The sequence below is a fragment of the Dictyostelium discoideum genome (assembly GCF_000004695.1).
Source record: "Dictyostelium discoideum AX4 chromosome 2 chromosome, whole genome shotgun sequence".
NCBI classification, from domain to species: Eukaryota; Evosea; class Eumycetozoa; order Dictyosteliales; family Dictyosteliaceae; genus Dictyostelium; species Dictyostelium discoideum.
Window position 1 is genome coordinate 7,503,677 of NC_007088.5, and position 21,625 is coordinate 7,525,301.

General features: G+C 22.8%; 7 protein-coding genes and 1 non-coding gene across 8 annotated transcripts in view; 4 read left to right on the forward strand and 4 right to left on the reverse strand.

The window, feature by feature from the left end:
* The window catches only part of DDB_G0276861 (armadillo-like helical domain-containing protein), a gene marked incomplete at both ends in the record, with an annotated part of 1,358 nt that extends 209 nt beyond the window's left edge, over positions 1-1,149 (reverse strand). Inside the window, 3 exons of the mRNA XM_637862.1 lie at positions 84-596; positions 664-981; positions 1,099-1,149. Coding sequence (XP_642954.1) covers positions 84-596; positions 664-981; positions 1,099-1,149 — 882 coding nt within the window. The remainder of the gene's footprint in view (positions 1-83; positions 597-663; positions 982-1,098) is intronic.
* Positions 1,150-1,620: 471 nt separating this feature from the next.
* DDB_G0276977 (hypothetical protein) lies at positions 1,621-4,208 on the reverse strand (the record flags this gene model as incomplete). The annotated part of the gene is made up of 3 exons (XM_637863.1): positions 1,621-3,643; positions 3,731-4,049; positions 4,085-4,208. The coding sequence occupies 3 exons, from the start codon at positions 4,206-4,208 to the stop codon at positions 1,621-1,623; spliced, it is 2,466 nt and encodes an 821-aa protein (XP_642955.1).
* A 1,426-nt stretch (positions 4,209-5,634) lies between these two features.
* rab11C (Rab GTPase) lies at positions 5,635-6,562 on the reverse strand (the record flags this gene model as incomplete). Its single annotated transcript, XM_637864.1, has 2 exons — positions 5,635-6,272; positions 6,526-6,562. The coding sequence occupies 2 exons, from the start codon at positions 6,560-6,562 to the stop codon at positions 5,635-5,637; spliced, it is 675 nt and encodes a 224-aa protein (XP_642956.1).
* A 960-nt stretch (positions 6,563-7,522) lies between these two features.
* On the forward strand, positions 7,523-10,964 carry DDB_G0277103 (hypothetical protein; the record flags this gene model as incomplete). Its single annotated transcript, XM_637865.1, has 2 exons — positions 7,523-8,112; positions 8,198-10,964. 2 exons carry the CDS (start codon positions 7,523-7,525, stop codon positions 10,962-10,964), a joined length of 3,357 nt encoding a protein of 1,118 aa, XP_642957.1.
* Positions 10,965-11,559: 595 nt separating this feature from the next.
* Positions 11,560-11,886, forward strand: H4b (histone H4; the record flags this gene model as incomplete). Its single annotated transcript, XM_637866.1, has 1 exon — positions 11,560-11,886. One exon carries the CDS (start codon positions 11,560-11,562, stop codon positions 11,884-11,886), a length of 327 nt encoding a protein of 108 aa, XP_642958.1.
* A 1,244-nt stretch (positions 11,887-13,130) lies between these two features.
* crtp1 (chloroquine resistance transporter-like protein) lies at positions 13,131-14,955 on the forward strand (the record flags this gene model as incomplete). The annotated part of the gene is made up of 4 exons (XM_637867.1): positions 13,131-13,384; positions 13,482-13,907; positions 14,127-14,271; positions 14,359-14,955. 4 exons carry the CDS (start codon positions 13,131-13,133, stop codon positions 14,953-14,955), a joined length of 1,422 nt encoding a protein of 473 aa, XP_642959.1.
* Positions 14,956-17,814: 2,859 nt separating this feature from the next.
* DDB_G0276975 (hypothetical protein) lies at positions 17,815-19,149 on the reverse strand (the record flags this gene model as incomplete). Its single annotated transcript, XM_637868.1, has 1 exon — positions 17,815-19,149. One exon carries the CDS (start codon positions 19,147-19,149, stop codon positions 17,815-17,817), a length of 1,335 nt encoding a protein of 444 aa, XP_642960.1.
* Positions 19,150-20,774: 1,625 nt separating this feature from the next.
* Positions 20,775-20,845, forward strand: tRNA-Pro-UGG-8. Its single transcript has one exon. It is a non-coding gene; the product is annotated as a tRNA-Pro (tRNA).
* The last annotated feature ends 780 nt before the right edge of the window (positions 20,846-21,625 follow it).

Here is a 21,625-nt window from a genome sequence, read left to right on the forward strand (position 1 = left end):
AAAAAAACAAGTCAATATTATTTTTTTAAAAAAAAAATAAATAAATAAATATAATTAAATAATTTTTTTTAAAAAATAATTACAATTTTAGCAGTTCTCATTGAAACTCTTCCTTTTTTAGTACCAGTTAAAAAGATTAAAGATTCTACAACCATTTTTCTACATTCTCTATCTTGATCTCTTTCATTACCAATTGGTAAAGAAGAATTATGTAAATCTATATGTAAACCAACCAAATCATCATCATCCAATTTATCATTACCTCTAATTGGTAAACATAATTTAGTGAGAATATCAACTTCTGGTGATATTAAATAATCGTGATGTTGTTCAGAGTAACAACAATTTCTAATTATACCAAGGATACCTCTTCTCTTGATAACATTTTCATGTCTAACCAATGGTAAAATCTCTTTAAATATTTGATTCTCTTTATCTAATACAATCTTTCTTCCTTCTTGAATTTGTGTAACATTTAGAATGATATTAACAATCCAATTGTTTTTAGTTGATTTAAAATAATCTTCTTGATTTGAATCCATTGTTAACACTTGAACTAATTTCATTATAAAGAATGCCTCTAATTCTTTACCACACTAAATTTAATTATTATTAATATTTATTAATTTATTTATTAATTTTTTAAGATTAACTACAACTTACTTGCATTAATGATAAACAACCTTCTTTTGTATGAGTAACATTTGATAAAAGCATTGCAAAAATTTCACTCATTTTATTTTTTGTATCAGTTGTACCATCAACTAATCTTGGTACGATATTCTTTTTAACGATATCATTCAACATATCTGTATCTTGACATAAATTAATTAAGATTGTTAATGCGTGTCTAACAACAACATGATTTGAATCTGTAATTAATTTAATACAATTATTAATAATTTGTGTTGATTTTAAAATATCTCTAGCTTCTTGATTATCTGATACACCTAAAAGATGTTGTAATGCTAAAAGTTTAATCTATTTGTTTTTTTTTTTTTTTTTTTTTTTTTTTCAAATATTTAAAAATTAATATTTTTTTTTATTTTTTTTTTTTTTTTAATTTTAATAAATAAAAAAATAATAATAAAATCATACTTCTGATTTTGGTTCAAGTAAAAATGGTACTAATTCTGGTAATTGATCCATTATTTTAATTAATTTATATAAATATAGGAGGTGATTTATTAAAATAAAAAAAAAAAAATAAAAAAAAAAGAAAATTTTCGTCGTTTGTCGGTTTTTTTTTTTCTCAATAGCTTAAAAATTTTTTTTTTTTTTATTTTCCATTTTTTATTTTTATTTTTTTTTTTGACAATGATTTAGTTACAGGGGGAAACTGTCACTTAATCATTGTCAATGAAAATTTTGAAAATTCACCACACGGTACTAATGAATCCAAGCTTATTACAGTTGAAAATGAACAAGTCTCATTATATTGTGTTAGATCAGTGGATGCAGGTTATCATGTATTTTCAAGACTATATTGAACTTATTTTTGGTTAATTGGCAACATAAATATGAAAATAAAATGTAATGAATAAATAAGACTACATATATTTTTTTTTTTTATATTTTTTTTTTATTTTTATTTTTATTTTTTTTTTTAAAAAAAATAATTTAATCAGCATTTTTAACGATTGTAAATTGTTCGATATTACCAAATTGAGAAGTTTTAGAAATTTTGATATCGGGATAAGTTTCAGTATCATTTTCAGGTTGTTCTAAATTTACTAATACTTTGGTTTTTAAAACCAATAATTCATAAAAGTAACAAGCTGCAACCAATCTAGTATTGTTTGGATTTTGAGCTTGTTGAGGTCTAACGATATCTTGTAAAAAGTTTATAGTTTCTTTCTTTTCAAAATGATCACTTAAAATTGAATGCATATTTGCAGTTTTTTGAGATAAAATTTTCTTTTCTTCTTCATGTTCTCTTTGATATGCTTGTTGATTTGGTCTTTGAGCTGATTCGAAACTGTACTCTGGTACATCACCCAAATCACCTGGATGAACGAAACCAGGCTGTTCCTCTTGATCATAACCTAAACCAATACCTTGATGATCGTCATCACCACCATGCATAAAATGTTGACCCATATCACCTTCTTCTCTTCTTAAACGTTCTTCTTCCTCTTCTTTTTCTTTTGCTCTCTTTAAGAAATCAGTTGAACCATCAGGTGAACCAATTGATTTTTCACCACCACCGTCGCCACCACCAAATGCACCCATACCTCTTAAAGTTTGATTTATATCTGGTTTATAAAATAATGATTTTCTATTCTTACTTCTATCATCAAATTCAGTTCTTAACCTATTGATTAAATCTTTATCATCATCTGTAAGTGGTTGAGTTTTTAGTTTCTTTCTTTCACTTGGTGCAATTAAATTACCACTCTCAGTGATGACACGATTATTTATTGATTTTAAAAATGCTTCTTCAACTTTTCTCTCTTGATTTTCATCATCGACCAATTCTAAATCTTCAAAGTTTGGTATACCCAAATCCAATGATGATACACCATCGGCAGCCATTGACATTGATAATTCTTCATTCTTTAACATTCTACCATACATTAAACGTGAACGTAAAAATGAAAAATATGGATCTTCATCTTTGTTGATGACCTTTGGATATCTATTATCAAGTAAATCACCATACATTCTATGGAAAGTATTAGATATATTCTTACGAATTGCTGTTAACATTTGTTGTTTTGCTGGTATCTCTTTGGATTTTGTAATTACAAGATTTAAACTTGATGGTAATAATGATCTTTCCACTACCAATGATCTTGTATTCTTAAATTTTCTAATATCTTTATCACTTAATGTACTACCTAAAACTCTAGATCTTCTAGTCTTTGGTTTATCTTTTTGAACTTGTTCTTCCTTTTGTTTCTCTAATAATAATTGTTGTTGAAGTTGTTGAATTTCAAATTCAGTTTTCTCTTCAGTTGCAACATTATTATCTGTTGTTGCTCCTCCCACTGATGCAGTAGTGGTGGTTGTATCTTCTTCACCGGTTTTATCAGTTGTAACTGATTTTGCTGGTGTTATAGGTCTACCATTTTCATCAAACTGTTCTTGATGTGGTTGTTGATCATCATCATGAGTTTCTGGACCTGTATAAGCTGGATAATCGTCATCACCATGACGCATACCAATATCGACATGTTGTTGATCATCACCACCACCATCATCTTGTGGTGGCATATTCATACCTTCATCAAATGTAACCATACCTGCATCTTCCATTAACTCTCTTTGTGATTTTGGTAATGGTGTTGTTGCAGAATAATTGAATAATGGATTTTGATTATCACTTATTAAAATATCGATATTACTCTTTACAGAGTCTGGTGTTTTTGGAGTTTTACCTTGACCAAAAGGTAAGCCAGTATCTGGTGTTGATACCATTGTATTATATTCTGCTTCTCTGAGTTCATCAGATTTAAATCTTCTATCACTTTGTGGTGTAACTGTAGTTGTACCATCAAATACTAAATTATTATTACCCTCATTAGATGGTGTTTGAACACTTCCCAATACTGCTTCATCTGCAACTCCAAAAAATTCACTATAATCTGGCTTTTCTGTTGGTTCTAATTTATTTGGATCATAAAGTGGATCTACTACCAAACTATTTTTTTATTAAAAAATTTATTAATAAATAATTAAATAAATAAATTAATTAAATAAAATAAAATAATTATATATATATATATACTCTCTAATATCAATATTTCTTAAAAATCTATCGACCTCTTGGTAAACTTGTGGTTTATCAGTTTGACGTGGACCAGATGTTAAAAGTGCTTGATGATCTTGTTCAGAAGGTAAATCAATCTTTGAAATTGTTTTTGATAAACCTTTTAATTTAATTACTGCTTCTGTACAATCACTTAGAAGATATTTTGCTTTTTTTGAAAAAATTCTTGCGACACCTAATAGTAAATGACTAGTCATACGAAGTGCCATTGGTGAATGTGGATTTAAAATTGTTTCTATTTTTTTTTTTTTTTTTTTATTAATTTCTTTATTAATTTCTTTATTTATTTTATAATAATAATAATTTACTTACTAACTGATTTAGGAATATTTGTTTTAAAAACAACATTCTTTGCTAATTTTTTATCCCAATGACCTGCTAACCAAATTTTACCGAGGGCACCTCTCTTTGCTAAAACAATTTGTGAAAAGAACATTGTTTTTTTTTTTTTTTTTTTTTATTTAATAAGTTTTATTTACAGTTGTTTTTTTTTTTTTTGTTATTTTTTAATATATGGTACAGTTGTTTTTAATTTTATTTTTGCTCAAAAAAAAAAAAAAAAAAAAAAGAGAGAAGGTGAAAAATAAAAATAAAAATAAAAAAAAAAAGAAAAAAAGGGAATTTCTGCACTAATGAAAAAAAAAAAAAAAAAAAAAAAAAAATTATTTTGGCGCAATTTTTTGAGGAAATTAAAATTTTCCTTTAATTGTTATTTTTAATTTTTTTTTTTTTTTTTTTTTTTTTTAATTTAATTCCACCCCCACAAAACAAATGCACTATAATCATTTGTCTATTTATTTATTCATTACCACAATTTTCAACAATGTTGATTTTTGGTTGAAATTTTAGCTTAATGAATAACTAAATAGATAAAATAAACACAATTAAAATCAAACGAAATAAATTACTAAATTTTTTTTTTTTTTTTTATTTTATTATTTTATTCTATTATTATTATTTACAAGTATCTTTATTTAAAAAAGAATCGAAAATTTTTTTTTTTATTATATTTACAAAGGCACCTTTATTTATTTAAAAAAGAACCATCATCATCTTCATCAAATTTATTAACAGAGTCAAAGTTATGTAAGTATCTTCTCCATACTTTGATTTGTCCATCAAAACTACGTTTACTAATTAAATATTTAATTTTTTTATATTAGTATTGCAATTTTTAAAGAAAAAAAAAAAAAATGAAGAAACAAGAAAATTAAAAAGGATACCTACCTGCAATTTTGGTAGATATTAGGAACATTTACAATATCAATATCTTTTAAATGCTTTTGGTGAATAAGAAAATTTTGGTAACCCTCAGTATTCATTCCATAGGTTATTTGTTTTTTTCTTTGTTCTAATCTTTGTTGAAAATCTTCATGAGTTAAGTTTTTTCCTATTTGCACTTTTTCAAAAAAAAAAAAAAAAAAAATTTAATATTTTATATATACATATGTTTTTAAAAAAAAAAAAAATACAAACTCTTTTTTTCTCTATGCTTATCTATATTGAATATTATAGAATGAAAAGAAGAAAAAAAAAATTATCATAAATAAAAAAAAAAATTAAAAAAAATAATAATGAAACATTATTTAAAGACTGACACCTTTCCAAGAAATAAATTTATTTCATTTGAAAAAAAAAAGTAAAAAATAAAAAATAAAAGAAAAATAAATAAAAAAATAAAAAACAAAAAATAAAAAAATAAAAATATTGGAGAATGTGTGAGCCTTCGGTAAAATATATAATAATATCAATCAATATGGGTTAATAATATTATTTTTTTTTTTTTTTTTTTTTTTTTTTTTTTTTTTTTTTTTTTTTTTTTTTTTTGAATTTATTTTATTGTTTTTTTTTTTTTTTTTATTTTAACAACAACCACTTTTCTTTTCTTGATGAGTTGAAGTTGTATTTGCAGTTAATTGAGGAGCAGGATCAGAGAGGGGTGTTAATTTTTTACCTTGATTTGGTACTAACCAATTTTGAGTATCATCGACAACCATTGGTTTCTTTGAACTAACCAAATGGTAAATATCGGTGAGTAATCTTTCAAAGGATTGATTTACATTTGTAGAATTTAAAGCAGAAGTTTCCAAGAATGAAATTTTATTTGATTCAGCAAATGCTTGTGCTTCTTTTGTTGGTACTTCTCTGCTCATTTCGAGATCGGATTTATTACCGACCATCATGATTAAAATATCTTGTTCTGCCATCTCTCTTAATTCGTTCAACCATCTTGTAACATTTTTAAAACTAATCTTTGATGTAATATCATAAACAATCATTGCACCAACTGCTCCTCTATAATATCCAGATGTAACTGCTCTAAATCTTTCTTGACCTGCAGTATCCCAACATTGGGCTGTTATAGTTTTATTATCAATCTCTATACTCTTTGTTCCAAAATCTACACCAATTGTTGCTTTAGTTTTCTCTGTAAATTCATTTCTAGTAAATCTATTTAATAAATTTGATTTACCAACTGCTGAATCACCTATAATTACAACTAGTATAATTTCATTTAATTAGAATAAATATTCTTTTATTATTATTATTATTATTATTATTATTATTATTATTATTATTATTATTATTATTATTATTATTATTATTTATTATTTGTTATTATTATTATTATTATTATTATTATTATTATTATTATTATTATTATTATTATTATTATTATTATTATTATTATTATTATTATTATTATTATTATTATTATTATAATTATTGTTATTATAATTATAAAAATGTACTTTTAAAAAGATATTCTGCTTCTTCTTCTTGTGGCATTTTTATATGGATATATATAATAAATAAATATTTATATGTGTGATGTTGTTAAATATCAAAAAAATATGTGTTAATGTTTTAAAAATTTTTTTTTTTTTGGTTTTTTTTATTTTTTTTTTTAAAAAAAATAATTTTATTTTTTAATATTTTTTTTATTTGAAAAAAATAAAATTTAGAAATCAAAAAAAACAAAAATAGATATTATATAATTTGATTATAAAAAAAAAAAAAATAATAATAAAAAAAGATGTAATATATTGGATTTTTTTTAAAAAAAAATTAAAAAAAAAAAAAAAAAATAAAAATTTAAAAGAGAAAAATATTTTAAAAAAAAAAAAAAAAACTTGCAGTTGTGTCGCATGCGAGGTTTATAATTTTATTTATTTTTTATTTTTATTTTTTTTTTATTATTTTTTTTTTTTTTTCTGAAAATGTGATCCGGGTTAAAAAGCCACCCAGTAATCGGGCGTCATATAACAATACCAATAATTTTTTTTATTTTTTTTTTTTATTTGTTTATTTGGAAGTGTTTTTTAACACTACTTTTATTTTGTTTTTTTTTTCATTTTATTTTTTTTTTTTTTTTTTATTTTTTTATTTTTTTTAATTTTTAGTCAAAAAATAGATATATTTTTTTAAAAATTTTTTCTTATAACAATTGAGTAATTAGTTACTAGTATTTGAGTTTTTTTTTTAAAAAAAAATTAATGTTTTTTTCTTTTCTTTTTTTTTTTTTTTTTTTTTTTTTATCGATAATTAATTAATTAATAAATGGAATGTTTTTTTTTATTCTTTTTTTTTTTTAATTTTCTATCATGGTAATTGAGTTAGCCATTTCCTCAGTAATCGAGTTGTTTAATTTTTGTTTTTAATTTTTTTTTTTTTTTTGATTTTTTTTTTCTCGGATTTAAAAAAAATTTCATGATTTGATCACAAAAAAAAAAAAAAAAAAAAAAAAAAATGAAAATAATATTTTTTAATTTTTTTATTTCCATTGTTGTTTTGGCGTCATCTTTTTTTTTGTTGGCATCATCACAAAGAATAGATTTAAATAATACTATCACATCAATTGATAATATTAATCCAACAAATTTACCAGAAAAAACAATATTTTCAGAAAATGGAAAATTTATTTACTTTCTCTCTAGTAATTATATTTACTATAATGATTTAGATTCTGTTTTATTATTTTCCTCATCATCGTCACCACCATCATCATCTTTACCAACAACTGGATTTAAGTATCCTAAAAATACAAATAATTTAAGAACTATAACATCAGTACCATTCATTGGAAATGATAGTAAAATTATTACAATTACCAATAATTATATTTATATTATTGATATTGCTCAAAAAATATCAACAGAAAAATTAATTGGTTTACAAACTCTAAATGATTTCAATTGTTATATTACAAATTATTTAACCAATGGTATATTTATAACAGTTTCAGATTCAATCTATTCAAAATATGATCTTCTATTTTTAGATAGTCAACTCTCTATTGGTAATTCTGCTGTTGTAGTTAATCAACCTCAAACCATGCTGTAAGTTTCTGGAAAAAAAAAATAATAAAAAAAAAATACTAATAATAATTAACTTTTATTTTATTTTATTTTAAAAAAATTATAGAATTACAGATACAATTAATAAATTAATATTTTATGGAAATAAAGGTATGATTAGATTATTTGATGCAACAAGTTTATCATCAACTTTACTTAAAACACCATTATTTACAATTAGTGATTCAGTTAGTAGATATATTGGATCATTTGATATTGAAAATAAATTATTATATACATGTAGTAGAAATGAAGCAAATAATCCAACAATGAAATTATCATTTGAAATTTTAAAATATTCATCAAATTCAATGAGTATATTAAAAAGTGTTGATATTAATTTCTCACCTAAATTACCAAGTCCTTATTTCTCAAAATGTAATTTTTCATCAATAGATTTAATACAAGGTCAAATCTTTTTTACATTAATTGATACATTACAAAATCAATATATTTTATCAATGGATATTAATGGTAATAATCAAGAATTATTTGAAATAAATAATAATAATGGTGAAACTATTATTATAACTGGTTTAACAATTAAAAGATCATTAAATAATAAATTAATAGTTGGTACGAAAAATATAGGTAATCAAATATTAATTTTAAATTATAAATCAATTTGTAAAAATGATTGTGGTGGTTCAAGTAATGGTGAATGTGTAAATTTAAAATGTATTTGTGAAGAAGGATTTGGTTTAGATGATTGTTCACAAAGGTATCCAGTTTTATCAAAAGTTTCATCAATACCTTTAAAAAGAACACCTGCTATAATTACAATTGATGGTGATTATTTCGGTACTGATGTTAATAAAGTATCTGTTAAAATTGGTAATAGCTCATATTCATGTGTGAATATTGAATTGGTTAATCAAAAACAAATTAAATGCACATTTTCAGATACTTTACTTGACCATCCAACAATACCAAAATCATCAGATGGTATATACTATAATGTATTTGTTACAATTGGTGAATTGTCTGTTGAATCTTTTAAATTTAAATATTTATTACCAAATTTTCAAAATTCAATTCAACAAGATTTTGATAAAATTAAAATCACTGGTTATAATTTAATGGATTTACAATATCAATCATTATTTAAATTGGCTAATTCAAATATTAATAAATTAGATTGTATTGGTACAATAAATGAAATCATTTGTATACTACCATCAGATTCTGTTAATGGTGATTTAACAATTTCTGATATTTATAATAATAGTCATACTTGGTCAAATGTAATCTTAAATCCACAATTAATTTCATTATCTCCATCACTAATCTCAACCAGTCCTACTGATTTAACAATTACAGGTTTATTCTTTACAAGTATTATTGGTACTAAAATTGGAGATAATTTTCAATTAAAAATTGGTGATAATAGTAAAACTTTTATTATTAAATCATCATCAAAATTAGAATTTAAAACAAATGATAGAATTATTTCAAATACAACAATTTCTTTAGAAAATTCAAAAAGTAGTTTAAATTTTGGTTATTTATCACCATCAATTACAAGTTTTATTCAACCAAGTGATAATAGTAATGGATTATTAAGAATTCAAGGTACAAATTTTGTAAATCCATTAGATAAAAATTTATTACAAATTATATTACCACCACCACATTTTGGTGATTTAATTTCAAATGTTTTAGATTTAAATGTAAATTATATTGATATTAATTTACCAAATGATTTTATTAGTTCTTTAATTACAATTTCAATTAATGGTAAATTATCAAATGAAACTAATTCAGATGGTACTGGTGGAACTGGTTTAAAATATTTAAATTTAAGACCAATAATTACAAATATTACTCCACTTCCATCTATTAAAGGTAATGATAATATAACAATCACTGGTAATTATTTAACGAAATATGTTTACATGATTATTAATAATAATAATAATAAAAATATTTTAAATTGTGATTTTATAAGTGGTAACAAAGTTATATGTAAAGTTCCAATTGGGTCAGGTAAATTTAAAATAATTTCTGAATCTGTTAATCCATATAATCAAAATGATGTTTTAACAAGTAAAGAATTTGAAAGTAGTTACGCTCCACCAAATATTACATCAATTACACCAATTGGTTTCTTTAGTGCAATTTCACCAAACGGTTTCACAATTACAATCAATGGTAATAATTTCATTACTGATAAATCATTAACAAAAATTTTAATTTCTGATGGTAATATTGATTGTGCCATTTTGGGTTCAATAACTGATACAACCATTAAATGTAATTTCGTATCTGACCAAAATCAATGGACTACTAAAATACCTGTTAATCTTACTCAAAACTCTTTATCCACTACTTTTAATGATGGATTTTATCATTTCACTCATTGTCCTGGCTCACCCTATGAATGTAGTAATAATGGTAAATGTAATTATTTAACTGGTCTTTGTGATTGTAATCATGGTTATCAAATTAAATCTGATTGTTCTGTTTCAACCACTATAGTATCTTCAACAACAACAACTTCAACAACTTCAACATCTACAGTATCAACAACATCCTCACAAACTGGATCCCCTTCCACTACTAGTACTTCCTCAAATCAAAACACTGCCACTACAAGTAGTAGTACTAGTAGTAGTAGTAGTACACCTTCTCCTATCACCACAACCTCTACTACAAGTAGTAGCAGTACACCCAAACCCACCACTTCAACATCTATTAGTGGTAATGATCCATCATCCTCATCCAACAGTGGTGTTGGTACTGACCCTGATAATACTTTATCTTCTTCCAATAGCTATAAATCAAATTTAATTTTAATTATCTTTACTCTATTTTTTGTTTCAATATTATTTTAAAAAAAAAAAAAAAAAAAAAAAAAAAAAAAAGATTAAAATTTAGTTATTTTTGGTAACATTAAATCATTTTAAAAAAAAAAAAAAAAAAAATCATTATTAGTTTCAGTTTTTTTTTCAATAATATTTTAAAAAAAAAAAAAAAAAAATTAATAAAACAATATAAATTTAAATTAACAAAAAAATAAAAAAAATAAAAAAAAATAATAAAAAATGAGAAATAAAAATTTTGTCATAAATAAAAACTAAATTTTAATCTTTTTTTTTTTTTTTTTTTTTTTTTATTTTTCAAATTTAAAAATAGAAAAAAAAAAAAAGAAAAATTTCTGAGAATTAAAAAAAAAAAATTTGAAATAAGCTACTTTTTTAAAAAATTTATGTGGAGTTTTTTTGTTTTTTGGATTTTTGTATTTTCTCACCGTTTTTTTTTTTTTTTATGACAAAATTTTTTTTTTTTTTTTTTATTTAAAACTTTTTTTTTTTTTTTTTTTTTTTCAATTAATTTATTATTTTTATAAAAAACAAAACTTTTTTTTTTATTACATCAATCCTCAATTTTTTTCAAATCAAATATAAATATATACATATATAATCAACAATGAGTTCAGCACAATCAAGAGGTGGTAAGACAGGTGGTAAAGTTGGTGGTAAAGTTGGTGCCAAACGTCATAAGAAAACTCAAAAGGAACACATCAATGGTATTACTAAGCCAGCCATCCGTCGTTTAGCTCGTAGAGGTGGTGTCAAGCGTATCTCTTTCCCAATCTATGAAGAAACTAGAAATGTATTACGTACCTTCTTAACCAATGTTATTCGTGATTCCGTTGCCTACACTGAACATGCTGGTCGTCGTACTGTTACTGCTATGGATGTTGTATATGCTCTCAAGAGACAAGGTAGAACTTTATATGGTTTTAACTCTTAAACTCAAAATCATTTAAAAAAAAAAAAAAAAAAAAAAACAAATACAAATACAAATACAAAAAAAAGAAAAAAAAAAAAAAAAAAATTTTAAATGTACATATACAAAAAAAAAAAAAAAAAAAAAATTAATTTAAAAAAAAAAAAAAAAAATAATAATAATGCAAGGTGTTTTTTAACACCAACACAAAAAAACAAAACTTCTTCAATTACTTGATCATATCTATCTTTTAATAATATATATTATTTATTCAATTATTTTATTCAAATATTTAGGATTATGTGTTTATAAAAATATATTCATATTTACATATATTTATAAAAATGTGTATAAAAAATAAAAGCTAAATAAATAAGTCAAACTAACACATTTTCGCATAAAATTTTTATTTTATTTTATTATGTTTTATTTTATAATATTATCTCGTTTTGTTTTATTTTATTGGATCTCTTTTGTTTTATTTTATTTTATTATATCTCATTTTGTTTTTTTATTTGTTTTTTTTTTTTTCTTTTTTTTTTTTTTAAATTTGAACATGAAATGTTTTTTTTTTATTTTATTAATTTTAGAAAAAATAATTTTAAAAGTTATCAAAACATCCAGTGACATTTTTAAGTTTGAAAACAAAATTGAATTTTTTTCCCCACATTTGTTCGTTTTTTTTTATTTTTTTTTTTTTTTTTTTTTTTTTTTTTTTTTTTTAATTTTTATTTTTAATTTTTATTTTTCAAAATTTCTTTTGATTTTTCAGTCACATATAATTGATATCTGTCTTTGTTAAAAACTTATCGTCACAATTCAAGTTTTTTTTTTTTTTTTTTTTATTTCACTCTCTTTTTTTCTATTTTTTTATTTTTTTAAATAGTTCTTTTTTATATAAAAGTAAAAGAAAACAATAAAATAAATAAATAAATAAACAAAACAAAGTAAAATAACCGCAAAAATTAAAAAATAAAATAATAAAAAAAATTTTTTTTTTAAAAAATTTAAAAAATTAAAAAAACTACAACAGTAACAGATTTTTTAAAAGTGTAGATAATATAACAATAAACATATTCAATTGTACACTACTCATTATATTGACACAAATATAAACATCACCAATACAGATCAATAAGCATAATTGTAGATAATAATAATAATAACAAAAATATAAAAAATAAAAATAAAAACTACTAAAAACAAATAATAAAACTATAAATATAAAAACAAAAATAATATACATATATATATATATATAAAGTGGAATGACAAATAACGATAAAGAGAAGCAACCACTTTTGTCATCAATTAATAATGAAGACGATAATGGTGCCACTATAAATATTGTCGAGCCAGTGCCATGGTACTCAAATATACCACAAAAAATTAAAAACTCTATGAGTAAAGAAACAATCACAATTTTAATTTATGTAGTTTTATATGTTACCTCTGGTGTAATCAATAGTGTTTTATTAAAAAAAGTTATGAACAAATTTACAAATTATGCATTTTTCCTTAGGTATGTATATATATATTTTATTATTTTTATTACTTTTTTTTTTTTTTATATAAAAACCTATATATTAATTAATTAATTATTTTATTTTATTTTCAAGTCAATTGACAAATTTTGGTTATGTACCAATTTTTGGAGCAGTAACAGCATATAAGATTTTCTTTACAAAGGATATCCCGCAAGAAACAAGAGATTTCCCAACACGTAAATTTGCAATTATGGGTGCATTGGATGCAATTACAGGTTTCTTTGTAGTTATTGGTGGTGTTTCAACATCAGGTCCATTACAACAATTATTGAATCAAGCTATCATTCCATTTACAATGATTGCCTCCTTCATTTTCTTAAAGGAACGTTATTCATTAATTCAATTGGGTGGTGCTTTGGTTATTATTGGTGGTGTTGTCACCTCTTTAATTCCTTCTTTACTTGGTGGTTCTTCAGGTGGTAATAAACCATTTTGGAATTTCTTTTATTTATTATCTGTAATTCCTGGTGCACTTTCAAATGTTTATAAAGATATTGGGTATGTTATTTTAGGGATATTAATATAATAATAGTAATAATAATAATAATAATAATAATAATAATAATAATAATAATAATAATAATAATAATAATAATAATAATAATAATAATAATAATAATAATAATAATAATAATAATAATAATAATAATAATAATAATAATAATAATAATAATAAAAATTATATTTTATTTACTAATATATATAAATTTAAAATAGTTTCCAAGCAGTTGCAGATATGGATGTTTGGTATTTACAATATTGGGATTCATTATATCAATCAATTTTTGGTCTTTTCCTTTTCCCAGTTAATAATTGGTTACCACCACCAGCTACTGTTAAATTTGAACAAATTTTACCATTTGTATGTTGTGTGTTGTTTATATTTTTTGTAAATAGATTTTCAAATTTATATTAATAGATATTTATTATTATTATTATTATTATTTAGATGAAAGAAGGTGCAGAATGTTTAGCTGGTATTAATTCAATTATACCATCATATATTAATGGAACATCATCATTTACAGCAACTTCATGTACTTATGCACCAGATGCAACCATTACTTGTGATGATTGTCATAATGCATGGATTGTTATTATTTTATATATGACTATCAATATCATTTATAATATTTTCATTTTGTTAGTATTGAAACATGCAGGTGCAACCGTTTATTCAATTGCCAATACCCTTCGTTTACCATTGACCAATATTGTTTTCTCAATTCATTTCATTATGGGCTCTGCTGTATCTCCATTCTCTGGATTGTCCGTTGCGGGTCTAGTCATTATTTTAGTGGGTCTAGGTGGTTATCGTGTTGGTTCAATGATCAAACAAAAGAAAGCTGCTGCCGCTGGTGGTGCTATTAAAGTTATACCATCGTATGGACCTGCAGGTATGGATAATATTATACCAGTTCAAAAAGAATATATTGAACCAAAGAGTCAAGCTCACTTAAGAAATCAATTCTTTGGTAAATTAGGTATCAATGTTCCTGAGGCAAGATATAGAGCTGCTAATAATAATAATTATGGTGATGCTTAAAAAAAAAAAAAAAAAAAAAAAAAAAAAATAATAAATAATATATAATATAATATATATAATTAATTTATAATAGTTAATATTAAAAATAAAAAATAAAATAAAATAAAATAAAAAAAAAATAGAAAAATAAAAATAAAAATAAAAATATTTAAAATAATATTATTAAAATATCTAAATAAAATTAAATAGATAATCCATTTAAAATATTGATTGATAGAAATAAACCCTTTTTATTTTATTTTTTTAAGAGTCCTCATTATAATTTTTATGTAATATTATACCACCAACAGTTACAAAATTAAATTTAAGAGATTATAATAATCCATTGAATCCAGGTGACACTGTTAAAACATTAAAATCATTGACTATTAGTATGTGCATTTTAGATGAACTCAAAGAATCTTTGTGGCCTGATGAATTGGAATTGGAATTGGATGAACTTAAAATTTATAATTATAGAAAACTTAAAAATGATTGTTATTTTCCAAAGAATTATAAATCTTGATTATTTCACCTTGTTTTTATAAAAATTTCCACTTTCTTTAATATGAACTTCAAATAGTTTATAATGAGATTTATATACTAAAAAAAAAAATTAAATTTTTTTCTTTTTTTTTTTTTTTTTTATTATTTTATGTTTTTTATTTTTAAATTTTTTAGTTTTTTCTTTTTTTAAATTTAACAAATAAAAAAACAATTTTCATATAATAAAAAGATTGAATTGGGTGTATTACCTGAAGGCTTAGAAACACTGCATATAAGTGGTGAAACTAAAGAAGCTTTTGAAGTTGGTGTTTTCCCTTCATCAATCACTAATTTAAATTTTGATGGATTTTCTAAATCAATGAAAAAATTAAAAATTGGTGTACATTTTTATTCCCTAATGTGTATGGTTTGAAATTGATGAAGGTTTATTACCAAATTCAATAGGAACATTAAATTTAGCAAAATCTTTTAATCAAATAATTACAAAAACCTTACTTCCAAATAAATTGGTTCATCTTGATTTTGGTGAATCATTTAATTCTCCAATTCTACCAAATACTTTACCAGAAACTTTAAAATTTATAACATTTGGTTTTGTTTTGAATCAAGACATTGATCGTTTTTGTTTTCCAAACTCAATTACGTCAATAGTTTTCAAAAGTGGATTTAACAAACCATTGAAAGCTGGTTGTTGGCCCACATCATTAACCAATTTATTTTTAGGTATAGGTTTTAATTTTGATATTGAACCATATGCTTTACACCAATCCCTTAGATGTTTATCAATAGAAGGACCATTCAATAAATACTTTAAACCAAATACTCTACCACTTACTTTATTATCTATAGGGTTACCAAGTCTTTACAATAAAGAAATAGACATTATTTTACCAAATTTAACACATTTATTAATAGGTACAACTAATAATTGTTGATAGAACTTGTTGTTGTTGATTTTCATCCTCATTGTTGTAAACTTTTATTCGAAAATTTTTCTTCTTCATTCTCTTCATGTAAGAGTTCTAATTGGTCCATTTCATTTTGTAGAATTAAGAAAAACCAAATTGGGAGATTATGGGTGAAAAAATTGGTTTTTTCTAAAATATCATCAAAATTAATAAAAAAAATATGATTTCAGCTTTTTTTTTTTGAATTGGATAACGCAATTATTATTTGCTTCTCCTTGAGATGCTAGATCTCATTTTATTTTATTTTTTTTTTTTTTTTTTTTACAGGGTCTCTAAAAGAGGGGTTAGTTTACTTTTTTTTTTTTTTTTTTTTTGTTTCGAATTTTGAATTGTATTATTACTTTTGATTAAAACATCTTTTTTGTCCAAACTTTTTTCTAAATCTTTTTTTATTTTATCGTCTGGTTCGTGATTGATGTTTATGACGTATTTGAATTGTTTTTTTTTTAATTGAGTTTTATCCACAATTTCGCTTATTTTTTGTAGGCATTTGTGTTGCTTAATATTTGTGGTGTTGTTTGTGAGTTTCATTTTATTTTCTTTCTATTTTTTATATTTTTCTTTAAAAAGTTAAAAATCTGGAAATTTTCTGATTAACTTGGGTTCCCAGGTTTTTTTTTTTTTTTTTTTTTTTTTTTTTTTTTTTTTTTTTTTTTTTTTTTTTTTTTTTTTTTGAATGAATACTTTTTATTGGAAAAAGGAATTTTTCAAAAAAAGGAATGGTGGTGGTGGTGTGTTTTTTTTCAACCGAATAATTTTTTGCTTTTTTTTGAAAATTTTGCTCACCAAAATTCTCAAACCGAAACACCAGGTTCTTTTTAATTAAACATCTTTTTTTTTCCAACCTTTTTTCTAAAAACTTTTTTAAATTATCGTCCGGGTTCGGAATGAAGGTTAAGCCGGAATTTGAATTGTTTTTTTTTTTTAAATGAGATTTATACACAAATTTGCCTATTTTTTGTAGGCATTTGTGTTGCTTAATATTTGTGGTGTTGTTTGTGATTTTCATTTTATTTTCTTTCTATCTTTTTTATTTTTCTGATTAACTTTGGGTTTTTTTTTTTTTTTTTTTTTTTTTTTTTTTTTTTTTTTTTTTTTTTTTTTTTTATTTATAGAAAGTACTGAGTGAATTATTGTATTTTTTGAGATGTTTAGGAAGTTCTATTGCGGGTGTTGATGATGATTTGTGACACCCCTTGTCCTGTTTTATCAATTGGTGCGTGGTGTGTTATTTTGTTTTTATATTGTTGATTTATTGAGTAAATTTTATTTGTTTTTATATTTGTTTCAGTTAGAAGTGCTGCGTCCAGCTTGTTGTTGTCTAAAACGGTGTTTATTATGCTGGCAGATTGGATGGTGTTGGATCCTTGGACGTTCCAAACACCTATTCTTATTGTGTTTTTCTTTATAGTTTTATTTGGGGTAGATTTTTATCTACCTTTTGAAGTTTCTGGTTTATTTTGTCTTCTAACTGATCTTTACTTTGTTCGTTGTGTTGTTGGTCTTGTGTGTTTGTGGGGTTTTTTGATTTATTGATTTGTTTTAGAATTTCCTTGTTGAAGTTGTCTATATCTTCATCCATTTTTGTTTTTATGCTTTTTTGTCCATATTCACCCAATTTTGGTTTGACTGGTGTTTTGTTGGTCTTGTTTGTTTTGTCTTGTTGTTTCTTTTTTGGTGTGTTTAACAATTTACTTGGTGAATCGATAATTTTCGATGGTGTACCATAGGTTGGGCTGAAACTCATGATATGTTTTATTGGAGAGGAGAAGAACCATTGATTTGAAGGGATTGAAAGTGGGAATTCTATTTTTCTTATTGCATCAGTGTTTGGGCTGGTGAAGTCGAAGATATCATTTGCCTCTCTAAGTTTTTCTTCCGTTGTTAGTCCCTTTGTTTCGCCGTGTTGTTTTATTGGTGTATTGTATGGAGATGGTGGTTCGATAGGTTTTTCTGATTTTGTTTTAATTTCTTGATTGTTTATCGATTGTGTATTGATCTCATTCTCTATTCTTGTTAGTTCATCTACGTTTTCTAGTGATGCTTCTATTACCTTTTGAGCTGTATCATCTAGGGCCATAAATGTTTTATCATTAGATGAGGATGTGATTGGTGGGATAATGATTGTTCTTTTTCCTTGTTTTGGTATTTGTTCTGATGTAGATTGTGGTTGTTGTTCATCTGATTGTTTTTTATTTTTGTTTTCTTCTTGATTTTCTGGTAATGAGGTTTGATCTCTCCATCCTTTGTTGGAGTGACCAATTAATGTTAGATTGTCTAGTTCAATGATAGTATCATATTCTTCTACGACTCTTTTCACTGTTTTGATAATTAGAGTTTCGCCTTTAATTTCAGATTTAATTAGTTTACATCCTTCATTTTCTATTACCCATTCTATTTCTGTGAGTGATTTATACCAATCGAAATCCGTATACATATTTTTTGGTCTTAGAGTGGTTATAAATTGTCCTTTTAATTCTGCATCGAACATATTTACAAAATAGATTACTGTACTAATACTGTCTGTGAGAATTTTGAATGTATTATTACTTTTGATTAAAACATCTTTTTTGTCCAAACTTTTTTCTAAATCTTTTTTTATTTTATCGTCTGGTTCGTGATTGATGTTTATGACGTATTTGAATTGTTTTTTTTTTAATTGAGTTTTATCCACAATTTCGCTTATTTTTTGTAGGCATTTGTGTTGCTTAATATTTGTGGTGTTGTTTGTGATTTTCATTTTATTTTCTTTCTATTTTTTATATTTTTCTTTAAAAAGTTAAAAATCTGGAAATTTTCTGATTAACTTGGTTCCCAGGTTTTTTTTTTTTTTTTTTTTTTTTTTTTTTTTTTTTTTTTTTTTTTTTAAGTCTTTTTTATATGAAAAATGAAATAATCAAAAAAAGAGATTGTTGTTGTTGTTTGTTTTTTTTCGATCTGATTATTTTTTGCTTTTTTTTGAAAATTTTGCTACGCAAAATTCTCAAAACGAAACAAATAATAAATTACAATAAAGTAAAAAGATGGCTTTTTAAGATAGTTTATTTATTTATTTATTTGTTTTTTAAGTCTTTTTTATATGAAAAATGAAATAATCAAAAAAAGAGATTGTTGTTGTTGTTTGTTTTTTTTCGATCTGATTATTTTTTGCTTTTTTTTGAAAATTTTGCTACGCAAAATTCTCAAAACGAAACAAATAATAAATTACAATAAAGTAAAAAGATGGCTTTTTAAGATAGTTTATTTATTTATTTATTTGTTTTTTAAGTCTTTTTTATATGAAAAATGAAATAATCAAAAAAAGAGATTGTTGTTGTTGTTTGTTTTTTTTCGATCTGATTATTTTTTGCTTTTTTTTGAAAATTTTGCTACGCAAAATTCTCAAAACGAAACAAATAATAAATTACAATAAAGTAAAAAGATGGCTTTTTAAGATAGTTTATTTATTTATTTATTTGTTTTTTAAGTCTTTTTTATATGAAAAATGAAATAATCAAAAAAAGAGATTGTTGTTGTTGTTTGTTTTTTTTCGATCTGATTATTTTTTGCTTTTTTTTGAAAATTTTGCTACGCAAAATTCTCAAAACGAAACAAATAATAAATTACAATAAAGTAAAAAGATGGCTTTTTAAGATAGTTTATTTATTTATTTATTTGTTTTTTAAGTCTTTTTTATATGAAAAATGAAATAATCAAAAAAAGAGATTGTTGTTGTTGTTTGTTTTTTTTCGATCTGATTATTTTTTGCTTTTTTTTGAAAATTTTGCTACGCAAAATTCTCAAAACGAAACAAATAATAAATTACAATAAAGTAAAAAGATGGCTTTTTAAGATAGTTTATTTATTTATTTATTTGTTTTTTAAGTCTTTTTTATATGAAAAATGAAATAATCAAAAAAAGAGATTGTTGTTGTTGTTTGTTTTTTTTCGATCTGATTATTTTTTGCTTTTTTTTGAAAATTTTGCTACGCAAAATTCTCAAAACGAAACAAATAATAAATTACAATAAAGTAAAAAGATGGCTTTTTAAGATAGTTTATTTATTTATTTATTTGTTTTTTAAGTCTTTTTTATATGAAAAATGAAATAATCAAAAAAAGAGATTGTTGTTGTTGTTTGTTTTTTTTCGATCTGATTATTTTTTGCTTTTTTTTGAAAATTTTGCTACGCAAAATTCTCAAAACGAAACAAATAATAAATTACAATAAAGTAAAAAGATGGCTTTTTAAGATAGTTTATTTATTTATTTATTTGTTTTTTAAGTCTTTTTTATATGAAAAATGAAATAATCAAAAAAAGAGATTGTTGTTGTTGTTTCTATGATTTCAGCTAAAAAATTTAAAAAAATTTAAAAAATATCAAAATGGGAGATTAGTTAAGTGGTATAATGCTACCTTTGGGTGGTAGCGTCCTGAGTTCGATTCTCGGATCTCCCCATTCTTTTATTTCCTTGTGAATTTAATCGAGGGTTCGACTCTCGTTTCAAATGTTTTTTTGAATAGAAACATTAACATGTCAACCTACTTATTTTTCTATTGTACCAAGACTATATCCTATATAAACAATACGAAACTAAAGGATTTATATTCAAAGCAACAGTAGAAATATCAATTGGTCAACAAAAGGATCAAAAATTGAGACAAAATTGTAAATAAAATCACACCAATTATAAGGCACTATATGAAAAAAAGTTCATTAAGTAAACATAGATTATATTCAAGAGATTTCTCAATCCTTAATTTGTTTGTTTAACAGATAACCAGATCAAATTATAGAAAGGCTTAATGGGAATGGGTAAACTTGATCATTTTTATTGGAATTAAGTACAAGAGAAACAACATTTGAATATGTTGAATGATTAGAAACTGATTCATAATTAAAACTTGGTAAATACTAAAATACTAAAAACTAATTGAATTAATTGCGTTGGCTATCAGGGTCTTGATTAATCGACACTACCCTGCAAAACAAAAAATTAAATAAACACCAAGTTTATTAAAAAAAAAAAAAAAAAAAAAAAAAAAAAAAATTAAAAAATAGTATAATATTATTACAAGAAATATTTAGGAAATTTTAAAGAAGTTTATTTTGGTAAAGTATAATTTATAATATTTAATATAAATATTTAAAGACTTGGAGCACCAAAATTTTTTTTTAAATTATTTATAATTATTAAATAACTAAAGAAAAAGGATTTGTTTGATACCACATTAAAG